Source organism: Pollachius pollachius, assembly GCF_949987615.1.
Source record: "Pollachius pollachius genome assembly, chromosome: 2".
Lineage (NCBI taxonomy): Eukaryota > Metazoa > Chordata > Actinopteri > Gadiformes > Gadidae > Pollachius > Pollachius pollachius.
The window spans coordinates 11,354,408-11,371,481 of record NC_136935.1 but is presented as its reverse complement, the minus strand read 5'-3'; the positions used below and the strand labels follow the sequence as shown (position 1 = coordinate 11,371,481).

The following is a 17,074-nucleotide window of genomic DNA, read 5'->3' as shown; positions in this document are numbered from 1 at the left end:
CATCTCTATCTCCCTCACTCTGTGTCCATCTTCCATCTCTCTCTCTCGCTCTACCTCCCCAAAAAATAGAAAATAGAAAATCTCTATCACACTCACTCTAAATCCCTCCTCCTCCTCTCTATATGTTTTTCTCTAACCCTTTGCCCATCTCCCCCCCCCCCAGGTCTTACATTTGGAGGGCACTCTGAAGTTGGCCATCACCACCAGCATCGAGTCAGCCTGCACCCGGAGGACGTAGCTGGTCAGAGTCTCGTAGTCCAGCATCCTGGCTGTGTAGATCACCCCCGTCAGGTTATTCACCATGAAGTGACCTGGAGGTGAAGAACAACAGAATGGGGTTAAGCCTACAACTAAATGCTTTCTTTTTCACTGTGCAGCGACTCACCACCTCAGGGTTGCTGCCTCAATCTCGACTTTCACCCTCATCCGCTATCCCTGTCGCTGTCACTATTTAGCCATTTCGTCAGACACTGGTATCCAAAGGGACTTCCAGAGGATACTGGCACCCCAGGCTGCCCTGGAGAAGGGAGAGGGCGAGGATGGCTTGCCCCATGACGCCTGCAGGTTGGTCCGAGGACGTCTAGGATCGAACCCATTGTGTGTGTTGAACACTCTACCCAATGCGCTAGTGTGTCCTCACCTCCCATCCGTTCTGCTCTTTATTCCCTCCTCCTCCTCCTCCTCCACCCCACCCCTGTAAAAAGTCAACCCCGCGTGCGTCTGCTTGGCTTCATCAGGACACGATTCATGCCAGAAAATTAATTCATGGAAATTAAAGGAAAGCATGAATCATTGGAAGATAATCAGGTTCAGAGAGCGACAGAACACCGTTTACAGTGATGACAGAGACTGAGAGTGGTTGCTTTGATTTGCTAGGACTGATGGGAGGAAAATACATTTTGGGCTCCAACCTGTAGACAACAACAGGGGCTGTGTCAACAAAAAAGTAACACTTTGTGTGCGTGTGTGTGTCTATGTGCATGTGAGTTTGTAGTGTGGATATGAAGCATGTTCTGAAGCTTTTGTTGCCAAATGAAGAGGACTGGAAAATTTTATATCTAAGTCTAATCGATGGGTCTGCCACGGCATCACAGACTCTGGTTGTTTTTGGTTATCTAATATGTGTTGCTAGGCTACAAAGATGAAAAGTGCTGAGGTTACCATTCACAAACAAAAAAATTAAAATCTCAAAAACGAAGAGTGCTCTGATACCGGGTACAAGATGGCACGACAGACGATCCCATCGCTCCTTGGAATGAATCTCACAGCACACGGTTAAATGTCACATATACCCCACGGGAAATGCCTCCAACGCAACGCACAAGCACTAACATAACAAAAATACCGTCTGATCCAAACAAGACCTTCCACTTGTATTTTCATGTTGAAAACCACCTTGGCTGATTGCAGAACTCTACGTAGAACTCTTCGCTCGGATCATGTGTGTGAAAGTTAGAAGTCACGTGACGCGAATAAGAAATCTCTAACGCTATCCGGATGCGTGAACGTGAGGCGGGAAAGACCAAGGTGGTGCCAGGGCCCCCCGGCGGTGCACAGCTGTCACCTACCGCGTTCATTTCCGGACACGATGGAGTAGAAGATGATTTGGTCGACAGCAGCTGCCACGATGGTGCCCACAGACGTTCCAATGGGAGCCAGCTCACCGATCGGAGGAAACCTGGAAGGAGCCGGGAAAGAGATAAGGAAAAAGTAAAGAAAACATATTTTTACATATAGACATCTATTTAAGCAAACCATCTTTCACTCTCTCTTTATAAAGTATATTTTATATATTATATATATATATATACCTGTACATATAATGTCTCTATCTTTTCCTGTCTGTCTGTCTGTCTGTCTGTCAGAGAGAGCGAGAGAGAGAGAGAGAGAGCGAGAGAGAGAGCGAGAGAGAGAGAGCGAGAGAGTGACAGAGAGAGCAGTTTGAATTCAAAAATTCAAACAGGACATTAGATTGGAATGACAAACCAAAGTAAAAGTAGACCATTGTTGAATTTATTCGCCTTTTACCCAACAATTCAAATAAAGTATTTGCTACTTGCTGGTGGACTAGTTAAATCAACCAACAACACTTTGTAAAAACTGATCGTAATGATAGAAACGATTATGTTCTCTGAATTTAGATAATTGTCTGTTAATAAGACATTTTAAAGACATAAGTACCCTTTTAAAATTGCGAGCACTTGAAACTCATTGATGTACATTTCGTAAACATATAAAAATGTGCACTCAGTACCAATTGTCTCAAAAGTCAAAACTAAAAAATATCCCTCAAACAAAATCATGAGTAGCTCAATGACTTCTGAAGCCGTGGCGCATTTTCCTCTCTCACATGTTCGAAAGCCTAAATACTAGTTTGAAGCATGATTGGCTATCAGGCATGAGTGTGTGTGGCGTTCTATATCCTGTAGACAGACTGGCTCCAAGATAAATGAGGCATGGCATAAATAGCAGTGATTGGTCAGCGTTAGAGAGTGATAATTGAGGTTCAAAACATCTGTTTCACTTAGAGGCATTGTATTAACCTATGCTACTGCTCTCTACTTCTCTCTCTCTCTCTCTCTCTCTCTGTCACCCTCTGTATCTCTCTCTCTTTGTCTCTCTCTCCCCCACCATCTCTCTCATCCCCAGGGATATCTCTACCTCCCTCCAAACCTCCCTCCCTTTCTTCCTTCTATGCATCTCCTTTTCTCTATACCAACCATCTCCCTCCCTCTTCTCCTATCTCTACATCAACACTGCCTCTCTCACTCTCCCTCCCTCCCCCACTGCATCTCTCTCCCGAACAATCACTCCCTCTCCCTCTCCAATCTTTTTTGCTGTCTCTAAGACATGCTGACATGCGTCTGTGCGTGCCTTGTACAACAGCCCTTTATTTCTCCATTTAGATGTGCCTCTTGCAAAGATGGCATGCCAGATTGAGCCATGCATGGTTTATTAAATGACACTTAACACCTCTCAATGTCAATGTTTAAAATAAACACATGAAAGGAATATCATCAAGCAGACAAGATGCCTCCGCTGTGGACAGATGATTTTATTCTGAGTGACGTGCAGCGATCATAGATCCGTTGCCATTCAACTTGCAGTCATTTCGGAGCTGGTTGCAGGGGTTAGGCGCCTCCCACGAGGATGCCTGGAGGCAGGTGGCAGACATCGGGGATCAAGCCGGGGCGTCTTTCATCTCAGAGTCAAACACATTTGCTATCAAGGTACACTCGTTTGACCGCCCCCCTCGTAACCCCGTGTTTGGGGGGGTTTGTATCTGGGGGTGGGATTACATTGGCCTTTCTCACCATGCCTTTGCTTTGATGCTTCTTCCCTGACCCAGCGGACCTTAGACATCCCATGAATAATATAAAGAATGGAGGCATCTGTTGAGAAGAACGGTAATAGCACGCCATGCGGGTCTCAAAGAAGCCCCCTTTGACTACTGCAGATTTCCATACGTCTTCATGAAACTGAACCAAACTTGAGAGGGCCCCGGCACAAAGAAGCAATAGAAGCGATTTCCTGCCAAGCTTTGAATGCGTCAGGAGGTTCGGTTCGAAAAGTGGCTGCGGTAGTCTTAGAGGTAGAGGGGGAATTTTGAGACCACCCTGTGTAAGACGAGATACCATTGATTCATTGTTGGCGACTGGACTTAGAAATAAATATATGTACGTAAATAAAAGGACAAAATGTTTTGTGGCGAGGTTGTCGTAACTCCCTGCCAAAAGGTACTGGGTTCAATCCCAAATGTCTGCAACCTACCTATCTATTGGCATCCTTGAGCCTTGATGCCTTACCCCTACATGCCCCTAAATCCCATGTATCTGAACCCACTTTTAAATATCTTTGCATTTCAATAATGTACTCAACATTAATGTTGCTACAAAACCCTATATACAGTGGGGCAAAAAAGTATTTAGTCAGCCACCAATTGTGCAAGTTCTCCCACTTACAAAGACGAGAAAGGCCTGTAATTTTCATCATAGGTAAACCTCAGCTATGAGAGACAAAATGAAAAACAAAATCCAGAAAATCACATTGTCGGATTTTTTAAGAATTTATTTGCAAATTATGGTGGAAAATAAGTATTTGGTCAACTACAAACCAGCAAGATTTCTGGCTGTCACAGACCTGTAACTTCTTCTTTAAGAGGCTCCTCTGTCCTCCACTTGTTACCTGTATTAATGGCACCTGTTTGAACTCCTTATCAGTATAAAAGACACCTGTCCACAACCTCAAACAGTCACACTCCAAACTCCACTATGACCAAGACCAAAGAGCTGTCAAAGGACACCAGAAACACAATTGTAGACCTGCACCAGGCTGGGAAGTCTGAATCTGCAATAGGTAAGCAGCTTGGTGTGAAGAAATCAACTGTGGGAGCAATTATTAGGAAATGGAATACATACAAGACCACTGATAATCTCCCTCGATCTGGGGCTCCACGCAAGATCTCACCCTGTAGGGTCAAAATGATCACAAGAACGGTGAACAAAAATCCCAGAACCACACGGGGGGACCTAGTGAATGACCTCCAGAGAGCTGGGACCAAAGTAACAAAGGCTACCATCACTAACACACTACGCCGCCAGGGACTCAAATCCTGCAGTGCCAGACGTGTCCCCCTGCTAAAGCCAGTGCATGTCCGGGCCCGTTTGAAGTTTGCTAGAGAGCATTTGGATGATCCAGAACAGGATTGGGAGAATGTCATATGGTCAGATGAAACCAAAATAGAACTTTTTGGTAAAAACTCAACTCGTCGTGTTTGGAGGAGAAAGAATGCTGAGTTGCATCCAAAGAACACCATACCTACAGTGAAGCATGGGGGTGGAAACATCATGCTTTGGGGCTGTTTTTCTGCAAAGGGACCAGCTCGTCTGATCCGTATGACGGAAAGAATGAATGGGGCCATGTATTGTGAGATTTTGAGTGAAAACCTCCTTCCATCAGCAAGGGCATTGAAGATGAAACGTGGCTGGGTCTTTCAGCATGACAATGACCCCAAACACACCGCCCGGGCAACGAAGGAGTGGCTTCGTAAGAAGCATTTCAAGGTCCTGGAGTGGCCTAGCCAGTCTCCAGATCTCAACCCCATAGAAAATCTTTGGAGGGAGTTGAAAATCCGTGTGGCCCAAAAACATCACTGCTCTAGAGGAGATCTGCATGGAGGAATGGGCCAAAATACCAGCAGCAGTGTGTGAAAACCTTGTAAAGACTTACCGAAAACATTTGACCTCTGTCATTGCCAACAAAGGGCATGTAACAAAGTATTGAGATGACCTTTTGTTATTGACCAAATACTTATTTTCCACCATAATTTGCAAATAAATTCTTTAAAAATCAGACAATGTGATTTTCTAGATTATTTTTTCATTTTGTCTCTCATAGCTGAGGTATACCTATGATGAAAATTACAGGCCTCTCTCATCTTTTTAAGTGGGAGAACTTGCACAATTGGTGGCTGACTAAATACTTTTTTGCCCCACTGTATGAGTTCAACGATTGGTGTTATTCTCTCTAAAAGATGACCAATGGTATTCGGTTAAAGAGAGTTCAGCAGGATAGGTAACCGAGATACACGGAGACACCCTTTTGATTAAATATTACATTATATTCCAATACAAAGCTTTCTTGCTGCTATTGTATACGAATAGCAATTGCAAAAGCGATCAAAGTTTCACAATTTAGTATATACATTGAGGAGCCGTATCAATGTAAAGAAAAAGCACTCATAGTCTCTCCTGATCACGAGGCATAAAGCCGCACTGACTCTATGGCAAGGCTGGGAAACCAACCATTCATCGGTGCAGCAGCGATGACACTCTAAGTAGATTACTATACGGGCTCTGCAGCGGCTCGACAACATAAACACAAAAGCAGAGGCAAGGAACAGCATCGAGGTAGAATGATGTGCATCAAGCTCCCACTGGGTGATTATGACTCAGAGACACATTGAAACCTCAGCGTCACTGGAGACACATTCTGGCAGCCTGCCCGTCACTCAATACAAGACTTATTTAACTTCTAAATCCTTAGGTGCTGCTTTAGTTTGTGTGGGGAGCAAAGAAGCTTCCACCTCCTTTCACAAGGCCTACCAGTGTTAAAGTTGGTATAAACGTTCCTGAAATCAGCATTCATCCATAGGTTGATGTACGACTGGGGCTCTACAATTAGAGAATTATTTGGGGCAGGCGCCATGCATTATTGTGTAATTGACTGTAGATTACATGTTATTATTTCATTATAGAGAGTCTCGGGCTGGGAGCAGATGGCAGACTTTTTAGTCTGTGGGGAGCAGAGTTAAATACGTTCAACACCTTGTCGTCTCGTTTCTGTCTTTTTGTTTAACGCTACACACTCTAGCATTCCCAAGTCAGACTCAACCACACTATAAAAATATTTTCCATGGAAAAAAACCAAACAATATTTAAATATTGTGTATTCAGATTCAGATTCAGCTTGCTGGATGAGCAAGTCTTTCAGTTGAGACAGTTGGTGTGATTACTGGAAATGTTTGAGAGTTGTCTTTCCTTATGTCTACACTCCCCGTTCATTCTATCCATGCATTGTGACTTTGCCTTCCTTTTTTAGCTCTCTTTTCATTCACTGGATGGATTTTTTTACAATACTATTGCCCCTGAGATTAACATTGTTTAATATCCAACCGACGGCACCATCATTTTCAATGTCGGAATCATTACAAGCTCTGCTGTTTTCTTATTTATGACACTATGAGAATCAGCTCCTACCCTTATCTCCCTAAATAAAGCATAATCCTGTTTTTATTCATTTCCATTACAACAGCCCACTGGCATACTAGTACTCTCTAAATCTGTCATTGGCCCATGGTGAATATTTTAAGAGAAGCAGTTGAAAAAAATCGTATCCCCAATAACAGATCAAACACAGTTTTGCATTCTGTTTAGGAAAAATAATATACATTTTAGACTGAACATTAAAAATGTAGAGCAAGCATGTCTTTTTTTCTCAAAAAGAAGTGACAGCACAGCTTTACCTTAAGTTACTTTCCGTTTGGCCCACTCCCAATAATCATAATTACCTTGGACTAACTCCAATTTAAATCCTACCCCTGCATTACAGTTTCCTGTCTGACTTCTATAACATTTAAATGAACAGCATGCCAATGATGGAATCACGTACATAGTGTTGTGCGTGCTCTTGAATCGGCTAAATTAGTAATTTAAAACACTTTAAGCTTGCCATTTAAAGGATTATGTTAAAGGTGCCCCTCATCTGATAAATCATCTAAACAATCCGTTGAAAAATGCCTTCGGAACGATTAATTGAATGTTTTCAGATAGTTTCCATCTCTGACAACAATTAGAGCTCAAGAGGGAGGTATAATGGAATGGAAGGGGTCATTGGAGTCATTTTCGGCTTTAAAGATTTTCCTCATAATGAGAAAAATGCTGGAAGATCGAGTTATTCTAAAGATTCCTGCTCAGCTGCTCTGAAAGCCTTTAGTGACCTTAAGAAGAGCCTTTAGTGAGCGTAAGATCGCAATTAAAATATAGAACTTCATGTAAAAAACATAAGGAAAAAAGGCGAGAAAAATAGTTAAACTCCATTTAGATTTTGCTTCAGGTACATCGGGCCCTTAATGTTCCCTACTTCATTCTACTTTGCCCACCGACACACAACCTAATATGCTGCTGGGTTTAGTTCCATTACCCTTGGACTGTTCATGATTCTGTCTACTGAACCCATCGCGTCCTATTTGAGTGATCTATCGACCACTGTATTCACTCGACAGGCTGCTGTCGGGAGATAGCATGCCGATGAGAAGAAACATGGAGGTTCTGGAGGGGGAATTTGATTCTTCCATTCATTCATATTTACCCACGCGTAGAAAGACAGCGTGAAGAAGAGCTACATGCTGATGTTCGTTTTGTGCGAGGAACAATGGATTAAATCAACAAATCGGGGGAGATTCCTGACAATTAAAAAGCATAATGTCTTAACAAGCACACGGTGTGTGTGTGTGAGTTTAATAAGAAGCACGAGATTACAGGGTAAGTTGATCAAATACAGAGAGTTAAGGCTGCCGGAATACGTAAATGAGCATGAGTGGGGGTAGCAGGGTTTATCCATGTGCACCACTGAACACAGCCACATATAAACATTTTATGTATTTATTCCAAATACAGAGGAGCAAAAGAGAGAGAGAGAGAGAAGAGCAGACATAGAGAGCGAGGATGAGACTCATTGAGGGTGAGAGAGAGTCAGATATACAGGGAGCGGAGCATCATGTAGGTAGAGGCAGAGGAAGATTAAAGATAGATAAACACTGCACGCACTAAAATTGAAGGAGAGGCAAAGCATGTTGATATATGTAGGAAAAAACTTGTTGAGGAGCAAAAGAGAACTGGACACAGTGTATGAGGGACCGAGTACATTGATAGGTCTAAAGGAAAGAACAGCATCTAGAGTTCCAGTGTCAACACGAGTGAGGGAAAGAGAGAGAGACGGATAGAGTATGCGGATAGGTCTGTAGGAAACATTGTCTAGAGTCCAGGTGTCAACGAGAGAGAGAAAGAGAGAGACAGTGAGGTAGAGTATTTAGATAGGTCTGTAGGAAACGTCGTCCAGAGACCTAGTGTCACCACGAGATAGAGAGAAAGACATGGAGGACGAGAAAGAGAGAGAGAAGGAGAAGGAGAGGTAGAGTGTGTTGATAGGTCTATATGAAACATCGTCCAGAGCCCCGGTGTCAACAACAAGAGAACTCTGTGACTGACAGTCCACTGAGAAGCCCTGGTACACTGAGGTGACAGCATGCACACCAACATCGGGATAGCGTTAATGTGACACTGACAAGGAATGGCAAGTTCCCCCCTTTTTTTCTCCTCGGTCTCCCTCTACACATGCATGCATTAAGCAGTGAGCAGGCAAAGCAAGTGAAAAAAACACATAGCGGCCTAGTGTTATAGAATCGTATAGTGGGGCAGGAATGTTTAGTGGCTATAATTTTCTAGCAGTGGTACTGTTTCCGAAAAGAGTGTGTTCGACTCCTTACTCAATCTATAGGCAACCTTGAGATAGATTTCCTAACCGCTACCTTTTTAATGGGATGTATCTGATTTAGGGCTGGGCGATTAATCAAATTTTAATAGCGAATGTTCGATTTTAGCGTCAAACGATCACAAAATAAACATGATTGACTTTTTCAATTTTTTAAAATGTTTTTTTATTTTTATTATTTTATAATTTAATGTTTTATAGAAAGGGCCGAACAGCTGGATACATATCTGTATATTATTTTAGATTGGACCATTTTATTTTTGACCATTTTGTGTATTTTTTAAGGCGAAATTTCAAAGTTCTCAGTTACAAAGTTTTTTTGGGAGAGACATGCTGAATAAATACAACATGCTTGCAAACTCAAAAATAATCGTTTGAATAATCGTGTTTTCAATATTGACCAAAATAATCGTGATTATGATTTATCCTATAATCGAGCAGACCTAATCTGAATTCACTATAAGTCGCTTTGGATAAAATAGTAAACCACTTTATAGTAGTAGGCATTCATTTATACATTCATTCATGGGTTAATCCTTTTATCATATTGAAACGTTTCTCGTCAAGCGAGATGCCAAGATATTTATATTCTCTGATATATTTTAATAACTCGATCTAGGACACAACATGAATTGTTCATTTGCATTAAGTACCAATTTAAGGTTAATAAGATCATCTTGCAGCACATTCAACAGAAGTATATTCTGAACAGAATCAGCAATACAGTACAAAATTGTATCATCCACACAAGTTGGATCAACACAAGTTGGATAAGACCAACATACATTGAAGGATCAATATCATTGATATGAATAGGGAACAGGACAGGGTGAAGAACGGCTCCATGCAGCAAGCCCGTACAAACCGGCAGGAATCCAAACCATGCTCCCCCAACCTCAGAAACTGATGTCTTTAATACAGATAACTCTGAAACCAGCTTCAGAAATTTCCAGCTCCAACTGTATCAAACACCTTTGATGAATATTTGACTGCCTTCTAAAATGTTGCAGGATCCGATTAGGAGCTGCTAATCAAGTCCAAACAGTAGCGCGCCTTGGCAATCCTAACTGCAGTTTCACACTTATTTCTTATTTGCCTCAATGTTGACCAATGGATTGGATCCCCTGTATGATTAGCTAGCTTTAAGCTCTGTTCCTTTCTCTAAGGAGAGCTGATAGAGAACCAAGGGCTTTAGGTGTCTTATATTCTAAGCTTTCTAAAAGGTGCCTGTTTATGGACAATTAAGAGAAAATCATTTGAAATATAATACAGGGCTCTGTTCACATCTGGGATATCTCAGGTATAGTATAGTGAATATCACTGTGATGAAGCTCATTTAAAAATAATTGTTAATTTAATTACTAATACATTTTTTATTGGATCACTATGAGAATGGTGTTCTATGCAGTTTTGAAAAATTAACACGTGATATTGGGTAAATTGTCAGTCACTATCCCCAATACACCACAGGCTACAAGTTTATCATTTCTATTCGAAAAAATAGGACATCCCTTAAGGTCGACTTTGTATGACCTTTCAGATGTAGCATGGAAGGATCAATAATTATTTATGATATGTTGAGGATTTTGCACTTGTCCTTTAGTTGGTCAGACGCAGTAGTCAGACAATTTAGGTTGAGGTCACCCAGAATTACAGTATTGATAAATTAGTTGAGCCAATTTACCTACAGTGGAGGAATCAGATAACTTTACACTGCCACCATAGTAATTGAGTTGTTAGAGCCTGCATTAACCTTCAGAGCTATGAATTCAAAACATTTAGGTTGGTTGTATGTATTACAGCATGTAATATCATGGATGAAAAACGTGATTTCACGTATAGAGTTACACCTTGGCCCCTCTGGATTAAAACCATTCAGATATGGAGTCATTGATAGTCTTCCCTAGCAAGGTTAACAGTACAATAGGCTTTGCATGTTAAACCAGTTGTGGCAACCCGTTTCCCCGATTGTCAGATACCCGGTAGGAATAACGCAGAAAGCAGGGGTTAAAGCCGCAGCCGGCGTTTATTTCCTCAGCATAAATAGTCTGTATACTCGTGCTAGGGTCTCCGTGAGCCTCTAGATCGTTTGCACTTCCTCGCTGGTGCGGACTCTCTCCGTTGCACTTCCTCGTGGTGCGGACTCTCTCCGTGGCACCCCCTCGTGGGGCGGTCTGGTGCGCCTTTTAAACCCGGCTTCTGGGGCTTTCCCTTCCTCCGGCCAGGTGTCCCTGATTGCGCTGATTGGGGGGAGAGACGTGGTGCTCTCTGTCGCCGGCTGGAGGTTGGCGACGGTAAACCAGGACTACTGGGTGTCCTCGGACCCACCCGGTCCGAGGTTCAGCGGCGGGATGCCACACTCCTCCACCGCTTGCTCAGGCCCCTGGTCGTCGGTGAACCCGCTCAGGCAGGCATCCCGGCGTGACAGGGCGTCGGCGTTCCTGGCTCCGGCCATCCGCTTCAGGGGGGCGTGGTTGGTGACCAGGATGACCTCCCTCCCTAGGAGATAGTACCTGACGCTCTGGAGGGCTGGGAACCACCGCATCACTCGAGCGTTGGCGTCCCTGGCTCCGGCCATTCACTTCAGGGGGGCGTGGTTGGTGACCAGGATGACCTCCCTCCCTAGAAGATAACACCTGGTGTTTCGGGGGCCCCGGAACCACCGCGTCACTCGTGCGCCGGTGTCCCCGGCTCCGGCCATCCGCTTCAGGGGGGCGTGGTCGGTGACCAGGATGACCTCCCTCCGCCCTCCACCGGCTCTGGGCTTGATCGGCCCACTCGCGGCCCAACGCGATCTGCCGCAGCGGCCCAGCGGTCGACGCACCCCTGGGGCCGGGGTCCCCGGCCACCTCCATCAGGTCGTCGTCGTCGCCCTCGCCGTGGCCCGTGGGTCCAGAGGGGACCAGGCGGTCGTCGGCGCTCCCGTCGGGATCCGGAGGCCCCACAGGTCCACCTGTCCCACGGAGGCCGTCCCCATCCCCGTCCAGCGTGACGGCGTTCCCGCTGGGGATCGACACGGACAGGCGATCGTCCTCCGCCCCTCCAGCGGAGTCTCTTGCTCCGACCGACGTCCCCGCCGCCTCCGTCTCCGCCCCGGTGCCGACGCCGGCCCCTGGCTCGGCCCCGAGCAGCGCCACGGCCCCTGGTTCCGGTGAGGCCGCGGGCTCAGCCTCCTCTGTTCGCCCTCCAGGGGGCGACGGAGGCCTGGTGGCCCCGTGGGCCTGTTGAGCTCCCCTCACCTCTCTGCGGGGTGGTTCTCTCCGGCTCCGGAGTTCACGCGCCGGGTCCTGTAGCCGGTGGAAGATCGGGCAGTCCTTCCCGATTAGCAGCGGCACCGGTAGGTGGGGTACGATCCCTGCCCGCGTCGTGAATACCCCGTGCGGGGTCCGGATGACGACGTGGCAGGTCTCGAACGTCCGGGCGTCCCCGTGCATGCAGGTCACCTCTATGGGTGCGCCCTCCTTCCCGCCCGCCAAGTCGGGGAGGAGGAGAGTGACCACGCTGCCGGTATCCACGAGGGCCTGCGTGTCCTGGGTCATTACCCGCGCCGGTATGGTCGGGCTTCCCGTTTTCCCCTGCGCCCAGCAGGTCGCTCGCATGCATGGCTGCGTCTGCTGCCGGCGTGGCTCGTCTCGCGGCCCCGTCTCCCACGGCCTCGTCTCCCGCGGCCTCGTCTCCCGCGGCCTCATCTCGGGCCGCGTCGTCTCTGGCGGCGTCGTCTCCGGCTGCATCGGGGCGGCGGTCGCGGCGGCGAGTTCGGTGAGCCGTAGTACGGCCTCGTGGAGGAGGGCCAGACTCTCCCTGGTCTCCCACTGCTGCTGCTGGGCGGGCGTCGCCGCGGTCCCATCCGGGTTCTGCATGCCGGCTGAAGGGGGTTCCCTCACAAAGCCGGCCCGTAGCTCGGTCGAGTTGTCCGCATCCTCCACCATATTTGGCAACCCGTTTCCCCGATTGTCAGATACCCGGTAGGAATAACGCAGAAAGCAGGGGTTAAAGCCGCAGCCGGCGTTTATTTCCTCAGCATAAATAGTCTGTGTACTCGTGCTAGGGTCTCCGTGAGCCTCTAGATCGCCGGCGTGGTGCGGAATCCCTCCGTGTCGCTTCGTCGCGGTGCGGACTCTGTCCGTGGCACTTCCTCGTGGTGCGGACTCTCTCCGTGGCCCTTCCTCGTGGTGCGGACTCTCTCCGTGGCACCCCCTCGTGGTGCGGACTCTCTCCGTGGCCCTTCCTCGCTGGTGCGGACTCTCTCCGTTGCACTTCCTCGCTGGTGCGGACTCTCTCCGTTGCACTTCCTCGTGGTGCGGACTCTCTCCGTGGCACCCCCTCGTGGGGCGGTCTGGTGCGCCTTTTAAACCCGGCTTCTGGGGCTTTCCCTTCCTCCGGCCAGGTGTCCCTGATTGCGCTGATTGGGGGGAGAGACGTGGTGCTCTCTGTCGCCGGCTGGAGGTTGGCGACGGTAAACCAGGACTACTGGGTGTCCTCGGACCCACCCGGTCCGAGGTTCAGCGGCGGGATGCCACACAGTATACTCAGATGGTCTAGCTTTTGTTTATGTATAGAGCAATGTATTGTTGCTGAGGCAATCTTCTAATATTTAAATGAAGGAACCCAAAACAATTGTTGTGTTCAAGCACATTTGGATGGGTGCAATCTCAGGCAATTTAGAGAAAGTGAGATGGAGGGGGACTGATACTAGATTTGATGACAATACAAAATGTTTAGGATAGTTATTATTTAGTCTGGGAGTAATCAAACAGAAATGCTAAACAATTGAACAGGCCATCATTCCTAAGCACGTCATCTTTCACAACAAATAGAGACACTCCAAGCCTGTGCTGAGAAACAATATTCTGTAAAATCTGAGAGTTCAGAATGAGAACTAGAGAAGTAGAGAGGTTTGGGCAGGGGGTGTGACGAGCTGAATGGTGACTGTTAGAGCCAGAAAGAGGAAAATAACACTTAACAGTTGGACAAACTGTGGGTCACGAGCTAAACTCCTGCCGGAGCCTAAGGTTGGTACAATATTTTTCAGTAAATGATGTGATCCTTCTGGGCAAGGGTTGAGGGGGCATCTTGCCTTAAAAGTCAGGTTGAGGAAAGATGGAAAGTTAGTGTTGGATGGTGCAGGCGGCTGGACTTTAAATCCTTTAAATTCCTTGTTAAAGCAAGGTTAGGCAATTCAATTTATAAGCATCTTTTGTCATATTGGTTGAACAATCTGTTGAACTGTCAATGAAGTTAATACATAATGCATGTATGTATTAAATTCATAGCAGCAGATTTTGATGATCTAGTATCTGTAGGCTACATTTCAACGGCTACATTTTAATGTGCTTATTTCATTCATTCACTTCTTCGTCTGATTGCTCATTGTGGCATCAGACTTCATATTCTTCTTTGGCTGTGTGAATCAGCCCAAAGCAATGCCTCTTCCGGTGAATAGCCTGTTCACTATGTAAAAGTTAAGCTCCTCGCTGAGGGTCATTTTCAAGTAAAATAAAATAACACCTTATAGTCCAACTGTATTTATATATTTTATATACTTTTATGAGAACAGAAACTCAATCAACTAGCTCTAGACCAGGGCTGCCCAATTTGGAGCCCGATTTTATTTGGCCCGCGCCTTACCCACTGTATATATTATTGTTTTCCGCCATCAGCGCTCGGAATCTGTGCTCGCTCTCATTGAATATTATTTATCGGTGCACTTCCATTCCTGACCCTAGAATAACATTGTGATACATTGATGGTAGGGTGGCGCTGTTGAGCTCCTATCCTGTTCAGCCGCCTCCCACATATTTGACTAAATATACTGAAAAATTTAAATTTTGGCCCACGAGCCTCCCCACGATTACATTTTGGCCCTCCACTGGGAAGAATTTGGGCCCCCCTGCTCTAGACAAACTGAGGCCAACATATGGTATTATCTATGGAGACAAGACCAGACAAGAGTTAACATTCCTCAATAACAGTTTCTAATTTATTTAATGTATTAAACATTGAGAAAGAGCTGTCGACTACAGAATGTGAATCACAAGTATGGCATACTTTGGAATGACATTGATGAGAAATTTAAGGCTTGGAGTATAAATTGCCTATGCTCAAAGTTCTAATATACAGTGAGTGGCAGGCATACAAGTTTAAAAAGTTCTGGCCTTGTTGATTAATATAATAACATTTCATAAGGATACATTTCAAATCCAAAAGAATCCTTTTAATCTTATTTATTTTCTTCTCTAAATGTAATTATCAACTGTGTTTCAATAAGTTAGCAGCCATTTATCCTCCATTGATGGGTTTGACTGCCAAACTGGATTCCCGCCAAAACTGCCTGACACTGCTCTCATTAAGCTTTTAAATTACATTTGTCTAAAACTGCCAAAATGTCAATCCCAGTATCGCTCCTCCTTACCGCTGTGTGCGACATTATTGACCATGTTAGTAAATAGACTAGAAAACTGGGTTAGGACTGGCAGTTTGACCACCAATCCCAAAAACTTTTATTTTTGTGAACACTATTTATGTGAATAATACATCAAATTGAGACATTAAACAAAACAATGGTTAGATATGCCATCATTTTCAGAAGTTACGAACAATGAAAAAAGCAATATGTTGTTTTCATCATGCTCATTTAGGTTGAAGGCCAATTGGACTAGCTCATTGAATGAGCTCTGTGTGTGATATGCGTAAAATAACTAAACCTTGCTGTAGTCTACTTTTCTTTAGAAATACTATAAAATATTTTAATCAATGACTTCAGGGCTTGTTTTCAGTGCCCTTTGTTGTTTGAATGATCCGACGTGTAGTGACAGACTGTAGTGACTTATTGAATTGGAATTTATTCCGCAAAATTATGTTGGGCTTTATAGTAATAATCAGAGACTCCTTCTAATTACTAGCCCCTTAAGTCGGTAAGGGAACTGCAGCCGGCTCAAACTCCTGCCTACAGAGCCCTGAACTGCAAGCTCAATGCTTTGAGACAATAACAATAATAAACTTATGTTCTGCAATCCCTTACACAAGCCCACTCTGATGGAAGTGACACACATCGATTTCTCTGTGTTAAATGATGACCAGTTAGGGCTGGTGCCTCTCCCTCAAGGAGCAGGTAGCCTGCACACATCGGGCTACAATCTCAGGAACCTTTTGATTAGGAGTCAAACACTGTAACCACCATTCATCCCCCAGTGTCCCCTGACTTGTAAACATGCATCAACCCAAATCCAAAAGCCTCTACACTACTTGAGTGTTACTAAAAATTGTCTTTGATTGAAAGGGGGAGTGGCCCTTAAGCCCATAGCATACCAAGAAAAAATCTCTGTTGATATTTGCAGCAAGACCCAAGAAAGCTGTTCATATTGTTTAAACGGTTCAGGCACATCAACTGTGAATGTAGCGGGCTGCGATTCCTCACTCATGAAAATTCAAAGACATGTTTGTCCCGACACGGCCGTGTGCTTTACTCACTTAAATTCTTACATAGAGTCTGAGACCAAGCTATACTAAGAGGCTCCTGAATCTCGAAACGTTCTGTAATATCGTGTTTGGTTGAGCCCATGGTTGTGTGATTTAATTTAATTAAATGCATAGCCTTTTTCTTTTCGAAGGAGCAATGTTGGTTCTCAAATGTTATACATATTTCTGTAGGCCATAAAAGCATGCCGGAACAATGGTTAATCAATTACAGTGCGACGATCAGTGAACACAGAGCTGAAATGGCACTTGAAGAAACTGAGAGCAGTCGGATGGAAACCCACAAATAGCGTTGGGGATGATCGTGGGCAACCACTACATCACTTTCAAATTCAAACCCAACACTGCAGACAAAAAGAGAGAGGGATAGCGAAGGAGAGCGAGAGCGAGAGAGAGAGCGAGAGTGAGAGAGATTAAGAGAGAGAAAGCGGGAGCGAGAGAGAGAACAAGAGAGCGAGAGCGAGAGAGATCAAGAGAGAGTGAGAACAGGTGGAACGGAACCTTTGGCAGCCAAAGATACTAATGTTCGAAATCTTTTACCAGAGAC

General features: G+C 45.2%; 1 protein-coding gene across 1 annotated transcript in view; it reads right to left on the bottom strand.

Annotated features, from left to right (window-relative positions):
- LOC307070571 (protocadherin-15-like) overlaps positions 1-17,074 on the bottom strand; it is a gene marked incomplete at its 5' end in the record, with an annotated part of 157,721 nt that overhangs the window by 34,906 nt on the left and 105,741 nt on the right. The window contains 2 exons of the mRNA XM_079729078.1: positions 171-311; positions 1,569-1,678. Coding sequence (XP_079585204.1) covers positions 171-311; positions 1,569-1,678 — 251 coding nt within the window. The remainder of the gene's footprint in view (positions 1-170; positions 312-1,568; positions 1,679-17,074) is intronic.